Source organism: Nansenia antarctica (assembly GCF_963989245.1).
Source record: "Nansenia antarctica genome assembly, chromosome: 2".
NCBI classification, from domain to species: domain Eukaryota; kingdom Metazoa; phylum Chordata; class Actinopteri; order Argentiniformes; family Microstomatidae; genus Nansenia; species Nansenia antarctica.
In genome coordinates, this window is record NC_137675.1 from 44,018,579 (window position 1) to 44,036,258 (window position 17,680).

Sequence of the window (17,680 nt, forward strand, 5' to 3'; positions counted from 1 at the left end):
TAGTGAATTTGTTGGTGGTCAGGAATCCTTGAGGATTGTTGAATGTTTGATCATACCCTATTCCATTCAAAGTCTGGATCCAACTCATGCTTTTCCCATAATGTATCAAGAGGTAGTTTTAAAGAATACTATAAGTATATAGTTATACACTATGGAAACCAATCCCTTTGTCTTATTTCGGATGTGAAGACAATTGAATTCCAAGGAACACCACAAACCTTAAGTTCACTTTAACATTATCGGGTATTTTGTGTAGATCAGTGACAAAAAACCCAACAACAATTCAATCTATTTTAAAGTCAGGTTGTAACACAACACAACATGTGGAAAAAGTCCAAGGGGGGTGAATACTTACTGATTGTATACAGGGCCCTCCATAAGTTAGTTGTTATGGTAGTATGTTTGGGGTCACTGTCTTGCTGTATGATGACCCCCATCATATTTCACAGATGAGGTGTATGACGGGTATTTTGGACAGTTCCTTTTTTTCTCCACACTTGCCATCATTCTAGTACACGTTTATCTTTGTCTCATCTGTCCACAAGACGATTTTCCAGAACTCTGCAGGCACTTTTAGCAAACTATAATCTGGCCATCCGGTTTCTGTTTCCAACCAGTGGTTTCCACCTTACAGTGTAGCCTCTTTCGTTGGTAACATCGTAACCTCTGACACATTCACAACTACCTGCTGAGTGTTTCCGATTTGTGACAGTGGTTTTGGGGGTTTCCTTAATAATAAATAATAATAAATAATTATTATGGTGAGCATTCTTTGGTTATCCACTGTATAAGTCTTCCTTGGCTGACCACACCGTTTACTGAGCCCAATTCCGTTATTCTTCTTTTGGATGATGTTCCAAACAGTTGTTAACAAGCCTAAGGTTTTGGCTATGTTTATGATAGTTTATTTCTGATTTCTAAGCCCAATAATGTCTTCCTTGACATGCAGTGACAATTCTTTGATCTTGGTCATGCTGACAGACTCCAAAGACTGTTAAGGGTAGAATCAGTACTAGACATACTAGTACTAGACACAGCTCTCTTATGTCAGCACAAATGATGTGACGCAACACACCTGACTACCAGAAACACCTGTCAAGGCAATGTTCCAATACTGCTGGTTCTGTGAAATAGGGGGACTATGTATAAAAAGATGTATTTTTGTGTACATAGAAATGTACTTTTGTGAAATGATGAAACCAATCTGAAAAAAAGAAGATTGAATTATGGCTGCGAGTCTGTACTTTAACATCATAGTAATTATTTCATTTCAAAGTGTTGGGCGTATGGAGCTAAAATGCTTCCTCTTTTCAATACTTACAGAGGGCACTCTGAATGCAAGTTTTCAAAGCACAATTTCAGGGATACTTCATACTTCAGTTCAGGAAAATAATTGTGGACACTTGTACTTTTTTTTATATCTTGGTACCCAAATGACAATGATAGTCAGTAATTACAAATCTGCCCTTCTTGCATAGGCTGATAATCAATGAGTTGACGATGACCCTGGTCTGGCTCTTAATTAAAACAATTAACATGCATTCTTTTAAAAAAGAAAAAAAAAAGAAAGAAGATGCCTTTATTTTTTTCATGATAATAGAAAATAAGTTGTACATTTGCATTTTACAAGCCCTAAGAGATCACAAATCACATTTTACAAGCCCTAAGATGTAACAGATTTTTCCCATGAGAGAAAGACCCACATAAGTTGGAGTGTCTGGGCGTCTCACCATCCCAGCCTCCAGGTCCTACTGCACCTGATGTTACTAATTCACCATCCCAGCCTCCAGGTCCTACTGCACCTGATGTTACTAATTCTTCCCATGAGAGAAAGGTGGAGTGTCTGGGCGTCTCACCACCCGAACCTCCCCACCAGCTTCTGCTGGTCGTCCAGGTCCTTCTGCACCTTCTTCCTCATGTAGAAGATGGGACAGTCCCGGCTGCAGGGAGGAGCTCAGTGTTAACATTTACATTACAACCATTTATCCAATTATCCATTTATCCACACGCTGTTATCCAAAGGGACTTACAATTCGAGGTTACACATTGACATATTCCCTGGTGTCATTTAGGGCTGAGTGCCTTACTCAAGGGCACACATCACACAAGGTGATGTTCCCAGGTGGGATTTGAACTCATGACCTTCTGATCACCAGTCCACCTCACTATCCCTGAGACCACCCCCCCCCCCCCCAGTGTGCGTGAGAGAGAACAGCCAAACTATGTTGGCCTGTATACTCCAGTATAAATTGTAAGTAAAGACACATTATTGTTTAACATTTAACAACCTGATGTGTGCTGCTCCCGGGCCACACATGTACTGCAGAGGTCTGGGGTGTGGTGGTCAGAGGTCTGGGGTGTGGTGGTCAGAGGTCTGGGGTGTGGTGGTCAGAGGTCTGGGGTGTGGTGGTCAGAGGTCTGGGGTGTGGTGGTCAGAGGTCTGGTGTGTGGTGGTCAGAGGTCTGGTGGTCAGAGGTCTGGGGTGTGGTTGTCAGAGGTCTGGTGTGTGGTTGTCAGAGGGAGGCTGGTGTGTGGTGGTCAGAGGTCTGGTGGTCAGAGGTCTGGTGTGTGGTGGTCAGAGGGAGGCTGGTGTGTGGTGGTCAGAGGTCTGGTGGTCAGAGGTCTGGTGTGTGGTGGTCAGAGGTCTGGTGGTCAGAGGTCTGGGGTGTGGTTGTCAGAGGTCTGGTGTGTGGTTGTCAGAGGGAGGCTGGTGTGTGGTGGTCAGAGGTCTGGTGGTCAGAGGTCTGGTGTGTGGTGGTCAGAGGGAGGCTGGTGTGTGGTGGTCAGAGGTCTGGTGGTCAGAGGTCTGGTGTGTGGTGGTCAGAGGTCTGGTGGTCAGAGGTCTGGGGTGTGGTTGTCAGAGGTCTGGTGTGTGGTTGTCAGAGGGAGGCTGGTGTGTGGTGGTCAGAGGTCTGGTGGTCAGAGGTCTGGTGTGTGGTGGTCAGAGGGAGGCTGGTGTGTGGTGGTCAGAGGTCTGGTGGTCAGAGGTCTGGTGTGTGGTGGTCAGAGGTCTGGTGTGTGGTTGTCAGAGGGAGGCTGGTGTGTGGTGGTCAGAGGTCTGGGGTGTGGTGGTCAGAGGTCTGGTGTGTGGTGGTCAGAGGTCTGGTGGTCAGAGGTCTGGGGTGTGGTTGTCAGAGGTCTGGTGTGTGGTGGTCAGAGGTCTGGTGTGTGGTGGTCAGAGGTCTGGTGTGTGGTGGTCAGAGGTCTGGTGTGTGGTGGTCAGAGGTCTGGTGTGTGGTGGTCAGAGGTCTGGTGTGTGGTTGTCAGAGGTCTGGGGTGTGGTTGTCAGAGGGAGGCTGGTGGAGGTAGAAATCACAATGAGCCTCCAATGTCTACCTCCACCAGCTTGGCCTGGTGTGTGTTCATCTGTGCAAATGGTGCATGCACACACTAGGTGTGGTGTGTTGGGGGGGTTTGTGTGTGTGTGTGTGTGTGTTGGAAGGGGGGGGGGGGGCTGTGTGTGTGTGTTACCTGGTGCAGAGCACATCTTCGTGGAGGGAGCCTTGGCAACGCTGGCACTGTGTCCACAGGCGAGAGAACCGCTCCTCCAACGTGTTTAGATGAGAGATCTGCAACGCACACAAACATCATCACCATCTACACACGTACACTCACACACCTCACATCATCACAACACACGTACACTCACACACCTCACATCACCACACACGTACACTCACACACCTCCCATCATCACAACACACGTACACTCACACACCTGACATCATGACACACGTACACTCACACACCTGACATCACACACGTACATTCACACACCTGACATCACACACGTACACTCACACACCTGACATCACCACACACGTACACTCACACACCTGACATCACCACACACGTACACTCACACACCTGACATCACCACACACGTACACTCACACACCTCACATCACAACACACGTACACTCACACACCTCACATCATCACAACACACGTACACTCACGCACCTCACATCATCATCACACACGTACACTCACACACCTGACATCATCACAACACACGTACACTCACGCACCTCACATCATCACACACGTACACTCACATCACCACACACGTACACTCACACACCTGACATCATCACACACGTACACTCACACACCTGACATCACAACACACGTACACTCACGCACCTCCCATCATCACACACGTACACTCACGCACCTCCCATCACCACAACACACGTACACTCACACACCTCACACACGTACACTCACATCATCACACACGTACACTCACACACCTGACATCATCAACACACGTACACTCACACACCTCACATCATCATCACACATGTACACTCACACACCTGACATCACACACGTACACTCACACACCTCACATCATCATCACACACGTACACTCACACACCTGACACCTCACACGTACACTCACACACCTGACATCATCATCACACGTACACTCACACACCTGACATCATCATCACACGTACACACACACACACCTCCCATCATCACAACACACGTACACTCACACACCTCACATCATCACACACGTACACACACACACCTCCCATCATCACAACACACGTACACTCACACACCTCACATCATCACACACGTACACTCACACACCTCCCATCACCACCACACACGTACACTCACACACCTCCCATCACCACACACGTCCCATCATCACCACACGCGTACACTCACACACCTCCTATCACCACACACGTACACTCACACACCTCCCATCATCACAACACATGAACTAGTTCACCTCTTTCTGGTACAGCTCAGACTCCTTCCTCTTACAGAAGTCACACACGGCGTCTGGAGGGAAAGAGGTCAGGTCAGACAAACACACCACGCGTCCTGTGGCAGAACCCCCACACGGCCCAGAGGACATCCTTTGTTTGGGTTATGTTACAGTTCATGTAGTTTGCTTTTAGCACCTTTCAACACCCATCCAACCATCCACTCACCCAGCCATCCATCCATCCATCCATCCATCCATCCATCCATCCATCCATCCATCCATCCACTCACCCATCCATCCATCCATCCACTCACCCATCCAACATGCATCACCACTGATCACTGACGTTCACACCTCATAGCACAGTCTTTTATTTAGTTAGTGTTCTGTTGTGTCATACATTTGAGTTAATAAATACTTTTGTTACACTTTTAAAACTGCGGTGCATCTCCCTTTTGTTGTGGCCTTTTGAGCCGTGCACACACACACACACACACACACACATACACCCACCCACCGTCTGTCTTCAGCACTGCTCTGCAGCCAATACAGGTGCTCCTTTTCTGGGCGAATGCCATGAGGCCTCCGACTCTGGAGGTGAGGACAGTCTTACAGCGTGTGTGGTCCCCCTCTGAAACACGGAGAGGTCGACAGAAGGTGGGGAAAAACAATGGTTAATAATAACAGATTAACACCACTGCTATACGGTAAAGTATGACGACTTGAAAATAAGGTTGTTTTATTCAAAACAGTGATGTCACGTACACCGTACGGGTGCACAGGGAGTGCAGTAAAGGGGAAAAAAAGGGAAGTAGTCGTTTAGGCGGGAACAGGGAAGCACAGTGAATAAAGAACCTTGTTCATAAAGTTCAATACTGAGTCCATGTTGTCTACTACCCAGATACAGGGTGATTGCAGGGCGGTTGTGGTTCGAGCCCCGGCTCCTGGCCACATGTCAAAGCGTCCTTGGGCAAGACACTGAACCCCAAATTGCTCCCAGTGAGCGGGCCGGCGTCTTGCATGGAAACTTTCTGCCATTGGTGTGTAAATGTGTGTGAATGGGTGAATGAGAGGCCGTTGTAAAGCGCTTTGGATAAAGGCGCTATATAAGTGCAGTCCATTTACCATTTACAGTCACACTTTCTTATTATAAAAAATTAAGAAAAGATTCCTGGTCAAATGAACATGCCAGGCCGTAGAGGGACCAGAAGGGAGGAGGAGGAGGAGGAGACAGTTTGATATGATCTGATAGTGTCACGGTTTCACTGTCATGGTTGATAGTGTCGTCCGTTGACGTGAGCTCTGTGCGTTATGGTGATTGAAAAAAAAGTTAATAAATAACAAAACATCTTCTATCACGACGGCTGCCAATGGCAGCCGGCCTGAGCTAGATTACTTTTCCTGCTACGACTGGTGGATTGATGATTCACTTTCTTAGTCAAATGTATCGATTGTAAGTAGCTTTGGAATAAGGCGTCTGCTAAATGCCATGTAAAATGTAATGTAAATGATTGTCTACCCAGGGTAATTGGGGGAGTGGCTTGTCTGTTGGCGGGAATCGTGAAAAGAGCTGATTACCTGTGAGGGGAGGATGGGGGAGACTCTGTTTGAGAGACAGACGGATAGAAGCCGGTTCTAGACCCCTGAGATGTTCAGTTGGGACTGTGACACACACCCCCCCCCCCCTCGTCTTGTCTGGTCTGTCTTTCCTAACGAGTGTTGTTGTCCTATATGTTACATACAAAAGTAAAGTAAAAGTAAAGTAATGGGAAGCCGTACTCTAGCAACCAAGCTGGGGCTCTCTTGAACCACGAGAGAACGCAACCGAACTCTGGCAGGAACTAAGGTTAGCCCCGCCCCGTTACCAGGTACCCTCAACCTGCCAACTGAGGTTACCTCCGCTTCTGTGTCAGGCCTCGGCCCTGTATGCTAACGAGCCGTTTGATTATTGATTAATGTACATGCCGAGCTTGTTGGGTCTTGACAGTTAGACTGACAGAAGTTTGTGACATGTATCAAATAAATATTATAAAGCCCTTAAAGGTCATCAATTATGGGGGAAAAGGCACTGTTTTTACTGTACTGTATTTGTAATCATAATTTAGTGATTTAGTAATTTAAAGGCAATATTAAAAAGATGGGTTTTTAGTCTTGACTTGAACATATGTGCTGAGGTTGCATCCCTAATGTAAACTGGCAGTGCATTCCACAATCTGGGTGCATAAAATGAGAACGCAGCCTCAACAAATCTCTTCTTTTGTACATGTGGTACACAGAGAAAACCAGCGTCAGAAGACCTGAGAGCTCTATTGGGCTGATATGCTAGCAAAAGGTCTCTCAGATATTCTGGTGCTGTGCCATGCTGTGCCATGCTTTATAAACAACATTTATAAACATGCTGTGCCATGCTTTATAAACAAGCAGAATAAACGAAAGTCTGTAAAAGTGGACAAAAGTAACGGCACTTATCTGCAATGATTGAACACTGGCCAGTGAGTGTGTGTTTGTTAACGTATGTACGCATGCTCACTTAGAAGGACGCTCTCAGCTTTACTTTCTCCCAGGATGGGCTCAAAGATCCTGAGCAGGGGTTTGGAGAGCTGCTGTTCCAGGTAGTACTGGGTATCGATGGGGATGTTGTTCTCCAGTACATAGATTGGATCCTGCACACACACACACACACACACACACACACACACACACACACACACACACACACACACACACACAAAATACTTTCACGAATGTTCATGACAGAGCTTCAAATCAATATAACTTTATCATCAACCCACTTCCGGGCAATAAAAAAACAAAAAACAACAGTGCCTAACCTCAGACTTCATGTATGCGGCCACTCCTTTGGCAGCTTTAATGATGACGTATGGGACTCGGTCTCCCAAGTTGGGGGCGCTGCCGGCATCTCGCTTCCTCATCCTGAAGAGACATTAGCAGCATTAGCAGAGTTGTTGATTGATGGGTGGTAGCTTTTTAGCAGCATTAAGCAGAGTTGTTGATTGATGGGTTGGTAGCTTGTTAGCAGCATTAGCAGAGTTGTTGATTGATGGGTGGTAGCTTGTTAGCAGCATTAGCAGAGTTGTTGATTGATGGGTGGTAGCTTGTTAGCAACATTAGCAGAGTTGTTGATTGATGGGTTGGTAGCTTGGTAGCAGCATTAGCAGAGTTGTTAAATCGACAGCGCTGCGATAGATGGTGACCTTTTTCTTTTTAGCTTTTTTTTTTTCTCCCTACCCAGGATCCTCCTCTCAGCGACTAACAACCCTTGTGACCAGTCTGAAAGGGTTGAGGAGGTTGTAATGAATATGATAGACGCGACACCAAGGTCTTTGGTAGTCTCTGCTGTTTTTCACTGGTCTAATCTTAACAGATCTACAAGCATGAGTCATCTAGAGAAGGAGGACTATGGAAGATTTGGTGCACAAAGACACAGAGCAACGGTTGCCCAAATTGACGTAACACCATCTGAGGTGTTTCACACACAATATCTGTTGTGTACAGCAAACAAGCAATGTTTTACCAAAGAATGACTTTTATTTTATGTAAAAAGTGTAGGCGTAAGCGTTTACCCAGCACAGCTTGACAAATGAAACGGGGTACAGTTAATCAAAACAGTAATCCCCTAGGACACTTCACAGTTGTGACCATGGCAGATTTTTTTTAAAATAGGACCACCCAAATGATTTTGTAAAATGATGTTTCACGACTGCTGGCATGCGGTTAATGGTTCACACCGCCATCGAAGAAGAAGAAGAAGGTTTCAAAATGTTACAACACTCATCAATCGATTGTTGGAATTTGGTATTTTTTGCTCAAGGCACAGGGGTCAGCCATAGTCGGCGCCCCTGGAGCATTTAGGGGTCAAGTGCCGTGCTCAAGGGCACATGCAGCTCCCATGGCAGCGGTGGTCTACGCTGCTGAAGCAGACAGGAGGTGTGAAGGGCTGCAGGGGAGTTGACCAGAGCTGTGGAGGATGTTTGTCTTATCAGCTTGCTTGTCAGATAGATCGGCGAAATCAAGTTTATTACAGCAGCTCATGAATCTCAGAGATGATAAGTGAAATGGTTTAAATATCAGGTCATCTTAACGAGATGAGAGAGAGAAAGAGAGAGAGAGAGAGAGACAATATATATAGAGAGAGATACTATATATTTTATATATCAACCACTTTTGAGAGTCCTCAGACTTGTTTAAGCCTGGAACCAGAAGCCTCCCCTCCCCTCCCCTCCCCTCCTCACCTCTCAGCCAGCTCCACATGGGCCTGTCCCCTGCCCTGCCCTCCCCTCCCCTGCCCTAACCTCCCCTCCTCTGCCCTGCCCTCCTCTGCCCTGCCCTGCCCTGCCCTCCCCTCCTCTGCCCTCCCTTCCCCTCCTCACCTCTCAGCCAGCTCCACGTGGGCCTGTTCCCCTCCCCTCCCCTCCTCACCTCTCAGCCAGCTCCACGTGGGCCTGTCCCCTCAACCTCCCCTGCCCTCCCCTCCTCACCTCTCAGCCAGCTCCACATGTGCCTGTTTCCCAGCGTACTCCTGGGCCGTGCGGGTGAGCTCCTTGGTGATGACCAGCTGGCTGATGTCTATGCGGTTACACAGCAGGTCAGAGATCACCTCTTTGGCATGGGCCACCGCCCCCTGAGGGTCCCTGAGGAGAGAGCACGGGGAGCGTGGGCGTGAGGCCAGACGTTCATTAGCCTGAGCAGCTACACACGTCGCTTCCTTAGATAATTTTGGGAATGCCCTGTAGTGCTCCATTCATGTGGAAAAATCCGGAACACCTTGCACACGCTACAATCTAACTCATATGATGACAAATTCCCTCCCTGAAAACGTTATCCGCATTATTTCTCTGAAATCGTTGGCACTGTAATAGACATTTGCATTTCCACTGCCGTGGTAACAAAACGCTTAAGACCCTGGGCCACACCAAACTATCAGAAATCATATTTTAAAAAAAAAGGATCCTAGTGTCCGCATTAAATCACTATCCGCCATAATCTGTGGAATTCGGGGTTGACTTTTGAATCAACCTAGCAACTCAACAAGTGATATTTTAGCCAAATTGAGATCTGCCCAACTCTACTCTCCTAACACTGCTGTTATTGCCGATACCATCAGCCTATCAGAATGCTTGTTACATTCCAAAATCACTATCTGCCCAAGTCATCTCTTTGACATTTTTATCATCATCTCATGGCATTTTTGACACAACATCCAAAGATGGCTCGGCTGACCACAAGTTAAGCATGACTTCGACAATTATGCTACGAGGCTAATGGTATGTAACTGTGGGGCGCATGCAGCACCTGGCCTGTAGGGGGAGCTACAGGACCGTGGTGGAGTGTAGGTGATGGGATAATTGCTACCTGCCGGCGTCCACCACCACAGTCCTATAGCTCCCTCTACAGGCCAGGTGCTGCATGCTCCCCACAGTAACTAAAGACAGTCTGAGCAAATCAACTACACCGAGGTCAGGACCAAACCAGGACAACATGTTCAAAAGGTAGAACATCTCTTAAATGTCTGTTAGCAGGAAGTCACGCAGCGTTTCTAAAAATCAGAGCGTGGACAAGATTTTCTCATTCAATTCATTCTTCATTTTTACATGACCAAATTTGGCTCGCAAAACATTAACTCTTTTAGGTCTAAATGGCTTTATTTCAACAGAGCCACTGACTTGTTTACAGTATCAAACACTAGGCTAGGATATGCATGCGCTGAGATGTTCTGGCGACAAGATATCCCACGCTCAAATAAATATAAATTGATTATACAGGGGAATGATGTCACGGGACAGGTGATCAAGACATTCCTCAGACTCTAATTCCAGTAATTTCATGGGACATTGAGTCAGGTAGACGGGCTCTGAGCATACCTGTCGATGAGGATGTTCTGCAGGCAGGTGTTGATGAGATTGGCCACCAGGGGGCAGTTGTCTCTGCGGACTGTCTCTATGCCCTTGCAGTCCATCTTATCATGCGTGTCCGGGCTGGAGGAGAAATAGAGGCCTGCGTAGCGCTTCTTATTGATCAGCAGGTAGGGGTAGTAAACCTGAGGAGGAGGGCAACAACAATCCTTTATAGTAACAGAACAGAAGGCTTGAGGAAATTGCTTTATTAGGAATAACCCCTTGAGATATGATATCTCGTTTTCGAGGGGGTCCTATGCGACAACAATAAAATAACAAGACAATTAGACAACAAATTTAACAAAAAACAAGAGAAAAAATAAACATAAAATAAAAATAAACTCAAACTAAAGTAACAACGGGACAACTGAACCACACATACGTCCCAAGATGGCCGCGCGCTTAGTCGCCGCAGCTGGGGGGGCTACCACACTGGTGTTTCATTGTGTTTTTAAGAACATTTGTATGTTCACTTTTTTTTTTAGTACTTATAGGGAACAGTTATGTATATAGTACCTACAGCAGGCTCGACTTATTAGAAGTCGGCACGCAAAACGACAAGATAGTTACGGCGGATTTCCTGGAGCAATACAGAATTGACAAGGACATCGCCAGGCTACCGGGAGAGCCCTGGTTCACAGTCCCCTCCCTGAGGCGGAAACGCCGGCGGCGAGACCGTAGGAAACGGCGAGGCCGCCGGGGAGGCCTGCTAGCAAGGCTGAGGAGAAGCCCAAACAAACCAGCTTTGCCAAGCATTTTCCTCTCTAACGTCAGATCCCTGACGAACAAGATGGATGAACTGAGACTACAGGTGGCCAAAAACAACATCGTAGGGGATAGCTGTGTGATTATTCTGACCGAAACCTGGCTAAATGACAACATTGTGGACGCTACTGTTAGCTTGGAGGGGTGTACGTTGCACCGCGCTGACCGAACGCTGCTTAGTGAGAAGACCCGCGGAGGCGGCCTCATTATATCTACGAAGGACAGCTGGTGCTTAAACACGAAAACTGTAAGTAGCCACTGCTCCCCAGACCTGGAATACTTGACTGTTAAATGCCGACCCACATACCTCCCTAGGGAGTTTAACGCGGTGCTAATTACATGTGTGTATATAGCGCCTAGCGCAGATAGCAAAGTAGCATTGGCGCGACTATATGAAGTCATTAGTAGCCAACAAAGCACTGATCCACAGGCTATTCACATCATAGCGGGGGACTTTAATCATGTCGACCTGAAGGCAGTACTACCCAAGTTCTATCAGCATGTGAAATGTGCAACGAGAGGAGAAAAAACACTGGATAAGGTATACACCAACATCAAACGTGCTTACAAGGCTAGTCCGCTAGCTCATCTAGGCATGTCTGACCATGTGTCAATCCTCCTGATTCCTGCATACACTACAATGGGGAAAAGTGCTCCCATCACCACTAAGACTGTCAGAACCTGGCCAGAAGGGTCCGCTCCACTGCAGATCTGCCTAAATGACACCCTATGGCAGGAATATGAGCATGAGGACCTGGAACAGTACACGTCGTCGGTTCTGAACCACATAGTGAACTGCACCAACTCAGTCACCGTGGACAAACGGGTCCGGGTCTACCCCAACACGAAGCCATGGATGACTGGGAAGGTCCAAAAACTGATCAACGAGAGGGACAACGCCTTCTTCGCAGGGAAGCGCACACCGCTGTACAGCTCCACCAGGGCCAACCTAAAGCGCGGCATCAAAGCGGCCAAGGCAGAGCACAGAGAGAAGATTGAGGAATGCCTCCTGAGCAACGACTCCAGGCGGATGTGGCAGGGGGTTCAGCAGATGACAAACTTCAGAGCCAACAGGCTCACAGCCGCAGAGGACGACCCCCTGCTGGCGGGAAAGCTGAACACCTTCTACGCCCGGTTCGACGAGGGGCGAACGGAGGTAACCGCAACACAAACACCACTCTCTCCAGCTCTCAGCAGCCTCACCCTCACAGAGCATGAGGTGAGACGCGTACTGAAGGCGGTGGACCCCAGGAAAGCCTCGGGGCCGGATGGCGTCCTGGGACGGGTGCTGAGAGACTGCGCCGACCAGCTGGCCGGGGTTTTCACCAACATCTTTAACCAGTCCCTGTCCCAGGCCACCGTCCCACCCTGCCTGAAAACCTCAACTATCATCCCAGTCCCGAAGAAAAGCACGGTGAGCTGCCTAAACGACTACCGCCCGGTGGCACTCACACCAATCATCATGAAGTGCTTCGAGAAACTAGTCCGGGCCCACATACTCACACGCCTCCCGCCCAACCTGGATCCATACCAGTTCGCCTACAGAGCCCACAGGTCCACAGAGGACGCCATAGCGACGACTCTCCACGCCACTCTATCCCACCTGGAGAGGGGAAACAGCTACGCGAGACTGCTCTTCATGGACTTCAGCTCCGCCTTCAACACCATCCTTCCAGACAGGCTAGTGACCAAACTACTAGACCTGGGTCTATCACACTCTATATGTGCGTGGATCAAGGACTTCCTGACCGACCGCCCCCAGAGGGTGCGGGTGGGCCCCCACACCTCCACAGCCCTCAGCCTCAGCACTGGGTCCCCCCAGGGCTGCGTGCTAAGCCCCATCCTCTACAACCTCTACACCCACGACTTCACCCCCGTCCACCCCAGCAACTACATCTTAAAGTTTGCAGACGACACCACCGTGGTGGGATGTATCTCGGGGGGGGACGAGGCGGCGTACAGGGATGAGGTAGAGCAACTGAGCAAGCTGTGCAAGGTTAACAACCTGCTGCTAAACAAGTCAAAGACCCAGGAATTCATCGTAGACTTCAGGAGGAAAAAGTCCGAGATCCAGCCCCTGCTCATCGACGGAGAGAGCGTGGAGAGAGTCTCAACCCTCCGATTCCTGGGACATCACATGCGGGATGACCTGGCCTGGAAGGACAACACAAAAGGCACCATCAAGAGGGCACAACAGCGGCTATACACCCTGAGATGCCTCAGGAAAGAACACAACAAGCAGGAGATACTGGTGGCCTTCTACCACGGCGCAGTGGAGAGCATCCTCACCTACGGCATCTGCAACTGGTTCCACAGCTGCACAACAGCGGAGAGAAACGCGCTACAGAGAGTCGTGAGAACAGCACAGAAGATCACCGGCGCCCCCCTCCCCTCTCTGGAAGAGCTGTACAACACACGCTGTCTCAGGAAGGCCTCCAAGATCTCCAGGGACCCGACCCACCCTGGGCATGTACACTTTATCAGGCTGCCCTCGAAAAGGAGGTACAGGACTAGGGCTGCACGATTAATCGATTTTAAATCAAAATCGCGATTTGAAATGACGCGATTAGCTAATCGCAAAGCCTGCGATTTGCCTGCGTTTTTTTTTTTTTTTTTTTTTGCCATTTAGCAGACGCTTTTTTAATCCAAAGCGATTTACAATTACGAATTACAGGGACATTCCCCCTGGAGTAACTGAGGGCTAAGTGCCTTACTCAAGGGCACACTAGTAGTGGTGTGGTTTCAGGCGGGATTTGAACTCACAACCTTCCGATCACAAGTCCAACTCACTATGTGTTTCTCAACCCTCTCCTCGGGGCGCCCCAGCCGCTCCACATATTTGATCTGTTCCTGATTCAACTAATCAAGTCCAAAGGGTTGGATTTGATTGCTTTGGACTTGATTAGTTGAATCAGGTGTGCTGGTGGTGGAACAGATCAAATATGTGGAGCGGCTGGGGCGCCCCGAGGAGAGGGTTGAGAAACACCACTACCCGTATGGGATACGTCATACAGCGCGTCGGATTCAACGTCAATGAACGTAAAAAAAAAAAGACACTTGTTGAGAGAAACAAAATGGTGTTGCTGTTTAAAAAAAACATAAATAAATATGTTGTCCCAATTCATATATTTTAAGTTCTCATCCTTGCATTAGAATTAGAGCAGTTAATAGTTTGATGGTATCATGTGGTAATGCTCTCTGAAAATAGGTGATAGATAGATTCATCCAATCACCTGCCAAGTATTTTTTGAAAGTACCTGCCCTTTTCCAAACAGCTTCCAATTAAGCTTTCCTAGATGGTTGTGTGAAACAAACCACCTGAGTCAGGTTAGTAATGCTCCATCACATGTTTTAATCTGAAGCTTGATTTTAAAGCAACCCAACTTTAAAGCAACCCAATGTAAGTTTAGTTATTTCACTCGTAGCTCGGGCTGTGGGGGTGCTAGAGGAGGGAGCCTCTAAGTCCCCTGAAGACGTACAAACAAACTGCACGTTGATACGACCTTCCTAGCCGGAGATATGGCCACACTTTACAAAAACTCCCTTTTTTCTTTCTTTTTTTTGTGCTATTTTAAAAAATAATAATCGCAAATTAATCGCAATCGCGATATCTGTCCAAATAATCGCAATTCGATTTTTCCCCCAAATCGTGTAGCCCTATACAGGACCCCGGCCGCTAAGACAAACAGACTGAAGAACTGCTTCTACCACAGGGCCGTCAAGGCCCTGAACACAGCAAAGGCCTAAGTTCTGGGCCCAGGACAGTCCGGACGGATTGTATGGCAGCTAGTGCTGAGGCACAAACATGTACATTTCAAGCCTGCAAACTGTGACACTTTAAAATAACGTGAAAAAATACTTTTGTGCAATATGACAACCCTAGTTGACTATCTGTGCAGTATAGTACAGTGGTTTGTGTACATAGCCTTTATTTATGTAAACCAGCTCCTTACCTTCTTGTGATTTTATGCTTTTTCTAAAAAAAAAAAAAAAAAATCCCTTTCCTAACACCAGGGGAGCCACCCCTCCTAAATTTCGTTGTTTGGTACCTGTACTGTAGCAATGACAAATAAAGTCCATTCCATTCCATTCCACAAGTCATGATGAAGCAAAATAACAAAACAGACAAAACAAAAACATCTAAAGTAGAACAAAACATAGAGCATACAGACGGATCTTTCACTGATTAGCAATAGAAGAATATTAATGATGACAGTGATGGTTAGGGGTGGGACGATTAGAAAATGTCATGTCACGATTATCGTGGGCAAAATAATCGCGATCCACGATATTATCGCGAGAATTAAAAAAAAAAAAAAAAAAAAAACTTTTTTTTTAGAATGCCAATAAAACACACTGTAATCACTTTAACTTAGATTTTGTTGTATTTTTATTGAATCATGTTAATAACATTAACATCATTTTAAAAACATCTTGACAAAAATAAAAATCTTTAATAAAATCCTAAATAAGGTAATGATAAATTATAAGGTATCACTGCATAAATAAAGGGAAAAAATACTGTCAAACAAAACTTGACACTTTTCTGTCATCAAACTGAGTGCTAGCCTTGTGGCTTAGAGACTTGAAAGCTTCAAGATAGGTTAAAGTGCAAAAATGTCAACATGTTCACTTTTTCTGCCTTTAGCTGTGCTCGGAGAGGTGTGAGTATGTGCCCACTGGCACTAAACACTCTCTCTGAAGGAACACTAGTTGCAGGTATGCATAGAAGCCTGCGTGCAACCCTGGAAAGGTGAGGCAATGGACACGGGGCCGATGCAGCCATGGTGAGAAGGCTAGCATACGTTAGTGACTGACTGACAAGGCTGACTTGACAGTCACGTTACCCATGCAGGCTGAACAATCGCGCGAGACAAATTTCTGTGAGGATATTCGCGCGCGGCTCATGTGAGAAATCTCAATTATATTACTATTTATTTATAACATACGATTATGACATCCTCCCTCTCGCCAGTTTGGGGCAACATAGACTTCTCCCCTGGTGCCACGGATAGGGGTTTCAAGCGGTGGGACAGCAAAGGGATGGTTACTATCGGACATTTATATGATACGGAAATACTACTTTCATTTGACCAATTATGTAAGAAATATGACCTACCACGAAATGAGTTTTTCAGATACCTTCAGATACGAAGTTTTTTAAATAGCCAAAAAGACACTGGCCTCTGTCACCAACCCTCTCCGCTGGAGGAGATAGTCTCTGCTGGAAAGACGAGAGGCATTCTGGGGCTTGGGTATAGAGCACTTTCGAAATATGATAAAGGCAAACCTGCATTTACGCCCAAAGACTGGAATAATGACCTGAACATTAATACTGATGAAGCAACTTGGTCACTAATATGGCAATCGGCAAACGACATCTCAATCTGTAAAAGGACGAAGGAAACGCAATTTAGACTACTACAACGTTTGCAGATTACTCCCCAACTTAGACATAAAATGGATCATAACAAATCGGAAATGTGTACAAAGTGTATTACCGAGGTTGGGAGCTTTGTTCATTGTGTTTGGACTTGTAGATATATAGATGATTACTGGAAAGTTATAGTGGATAAAATTAATCTAATTATAGATGTTACATTGGATAAGGACCCCATGTGTCTATTGTTTGGGTTGCCAGACAAACAACTTAAAAGTATGCATTCCAAAAGACTTCTGTGTATCCTCACTTTTTGTGCAAGGAAAAATATATTGCTGAAATGGATAGACTGCAAACCGCCTACAATAGCTGGATGGCACAAGGTCATTTTTGATATGATTCCTATGGAATATCTGACAGGTCTAAGTGTAAGATAAAGACATTCTATAAGATTTGGTCTCCGTTCTTAGATTAAATTGATTATAAAAAAAAAAAAAAAAAAAACGATTATGACGATTATTCAACTAATTAAAATTCTCCACGATAAAGTTATCGCGGGTGTTTTTATCGCGATTAACGATAAACACGATAATCGTCCCATCCCTAGTGATGGTATAAGTTATATCTTCATACGTGTATCTTTATAAGAGAGGTGATATTATAATGGGCATGTGCAATTGAGCTTATAACAGGCGGACAGTGCTTTTTTTAAAGGCTTGCACACGCGGCATCTGTAGGATAAATTCCCTTTTGGGAATAGTGGCTGTTGTAAAGCCAAGCTGACATCTAAGCATGAAATACATCGCTTGTCTCCTGTCCTTTAACTTTACTGATCCAAAAACACAGGCTAGACCAAACCTATATGAAAAGCTATATGAGAAGCGT

General features: G+C 46.5%; 1 protein-coding gene across 1 annotated transcript in view; it reads right to left on the reverse strand.

Annotated features, from left to right (window-relative positions):
• Positions 1-1,575: 1,575 nt before the first annotated feature.
• Positions 1,576-17,680, reverse strand: part of pold1 (polymerase (DNA directed), delta 1, catalytic subunit) — a 52,532-nt gene continuing 36,427 nt past the window's right edge. Inside the window, exons 20-27 of the mRNA XM_080523818.1 lie at positions 10,618-10,793; positions 9,235-9,387; positions 7,567-7,669; positions 7,266-7,398; positions 5,253-5,366; positions 4,757-4,809; positions 3,472-3,569; positions 1,576-1,940 (exon numbers count right to left, since the gene is read on the reverse strand). Coding sequence (XP_080379944.1) covers positions 1,853-1,940; positions 3,472-3,569; positions 4,757-4,809; positions 5,253-5,366; positions 7,266-7,398; positions 7,567-7,669; positions 9,235-9,387; positions 10,618-10,793 — 918 coding nt within the window. The 3' untranslated portion in view covers positions 1,576-1,852. The remainder of the gene's footprint in view (positions 1,941-3,471; positions 3,570-4,756; positions 4,810-5,252; positions 5,367-7,265; positions 7,399-7,566; positions 7,670-9,234; positions 9,388-10,617; positions 10,794-17,680) is intronic.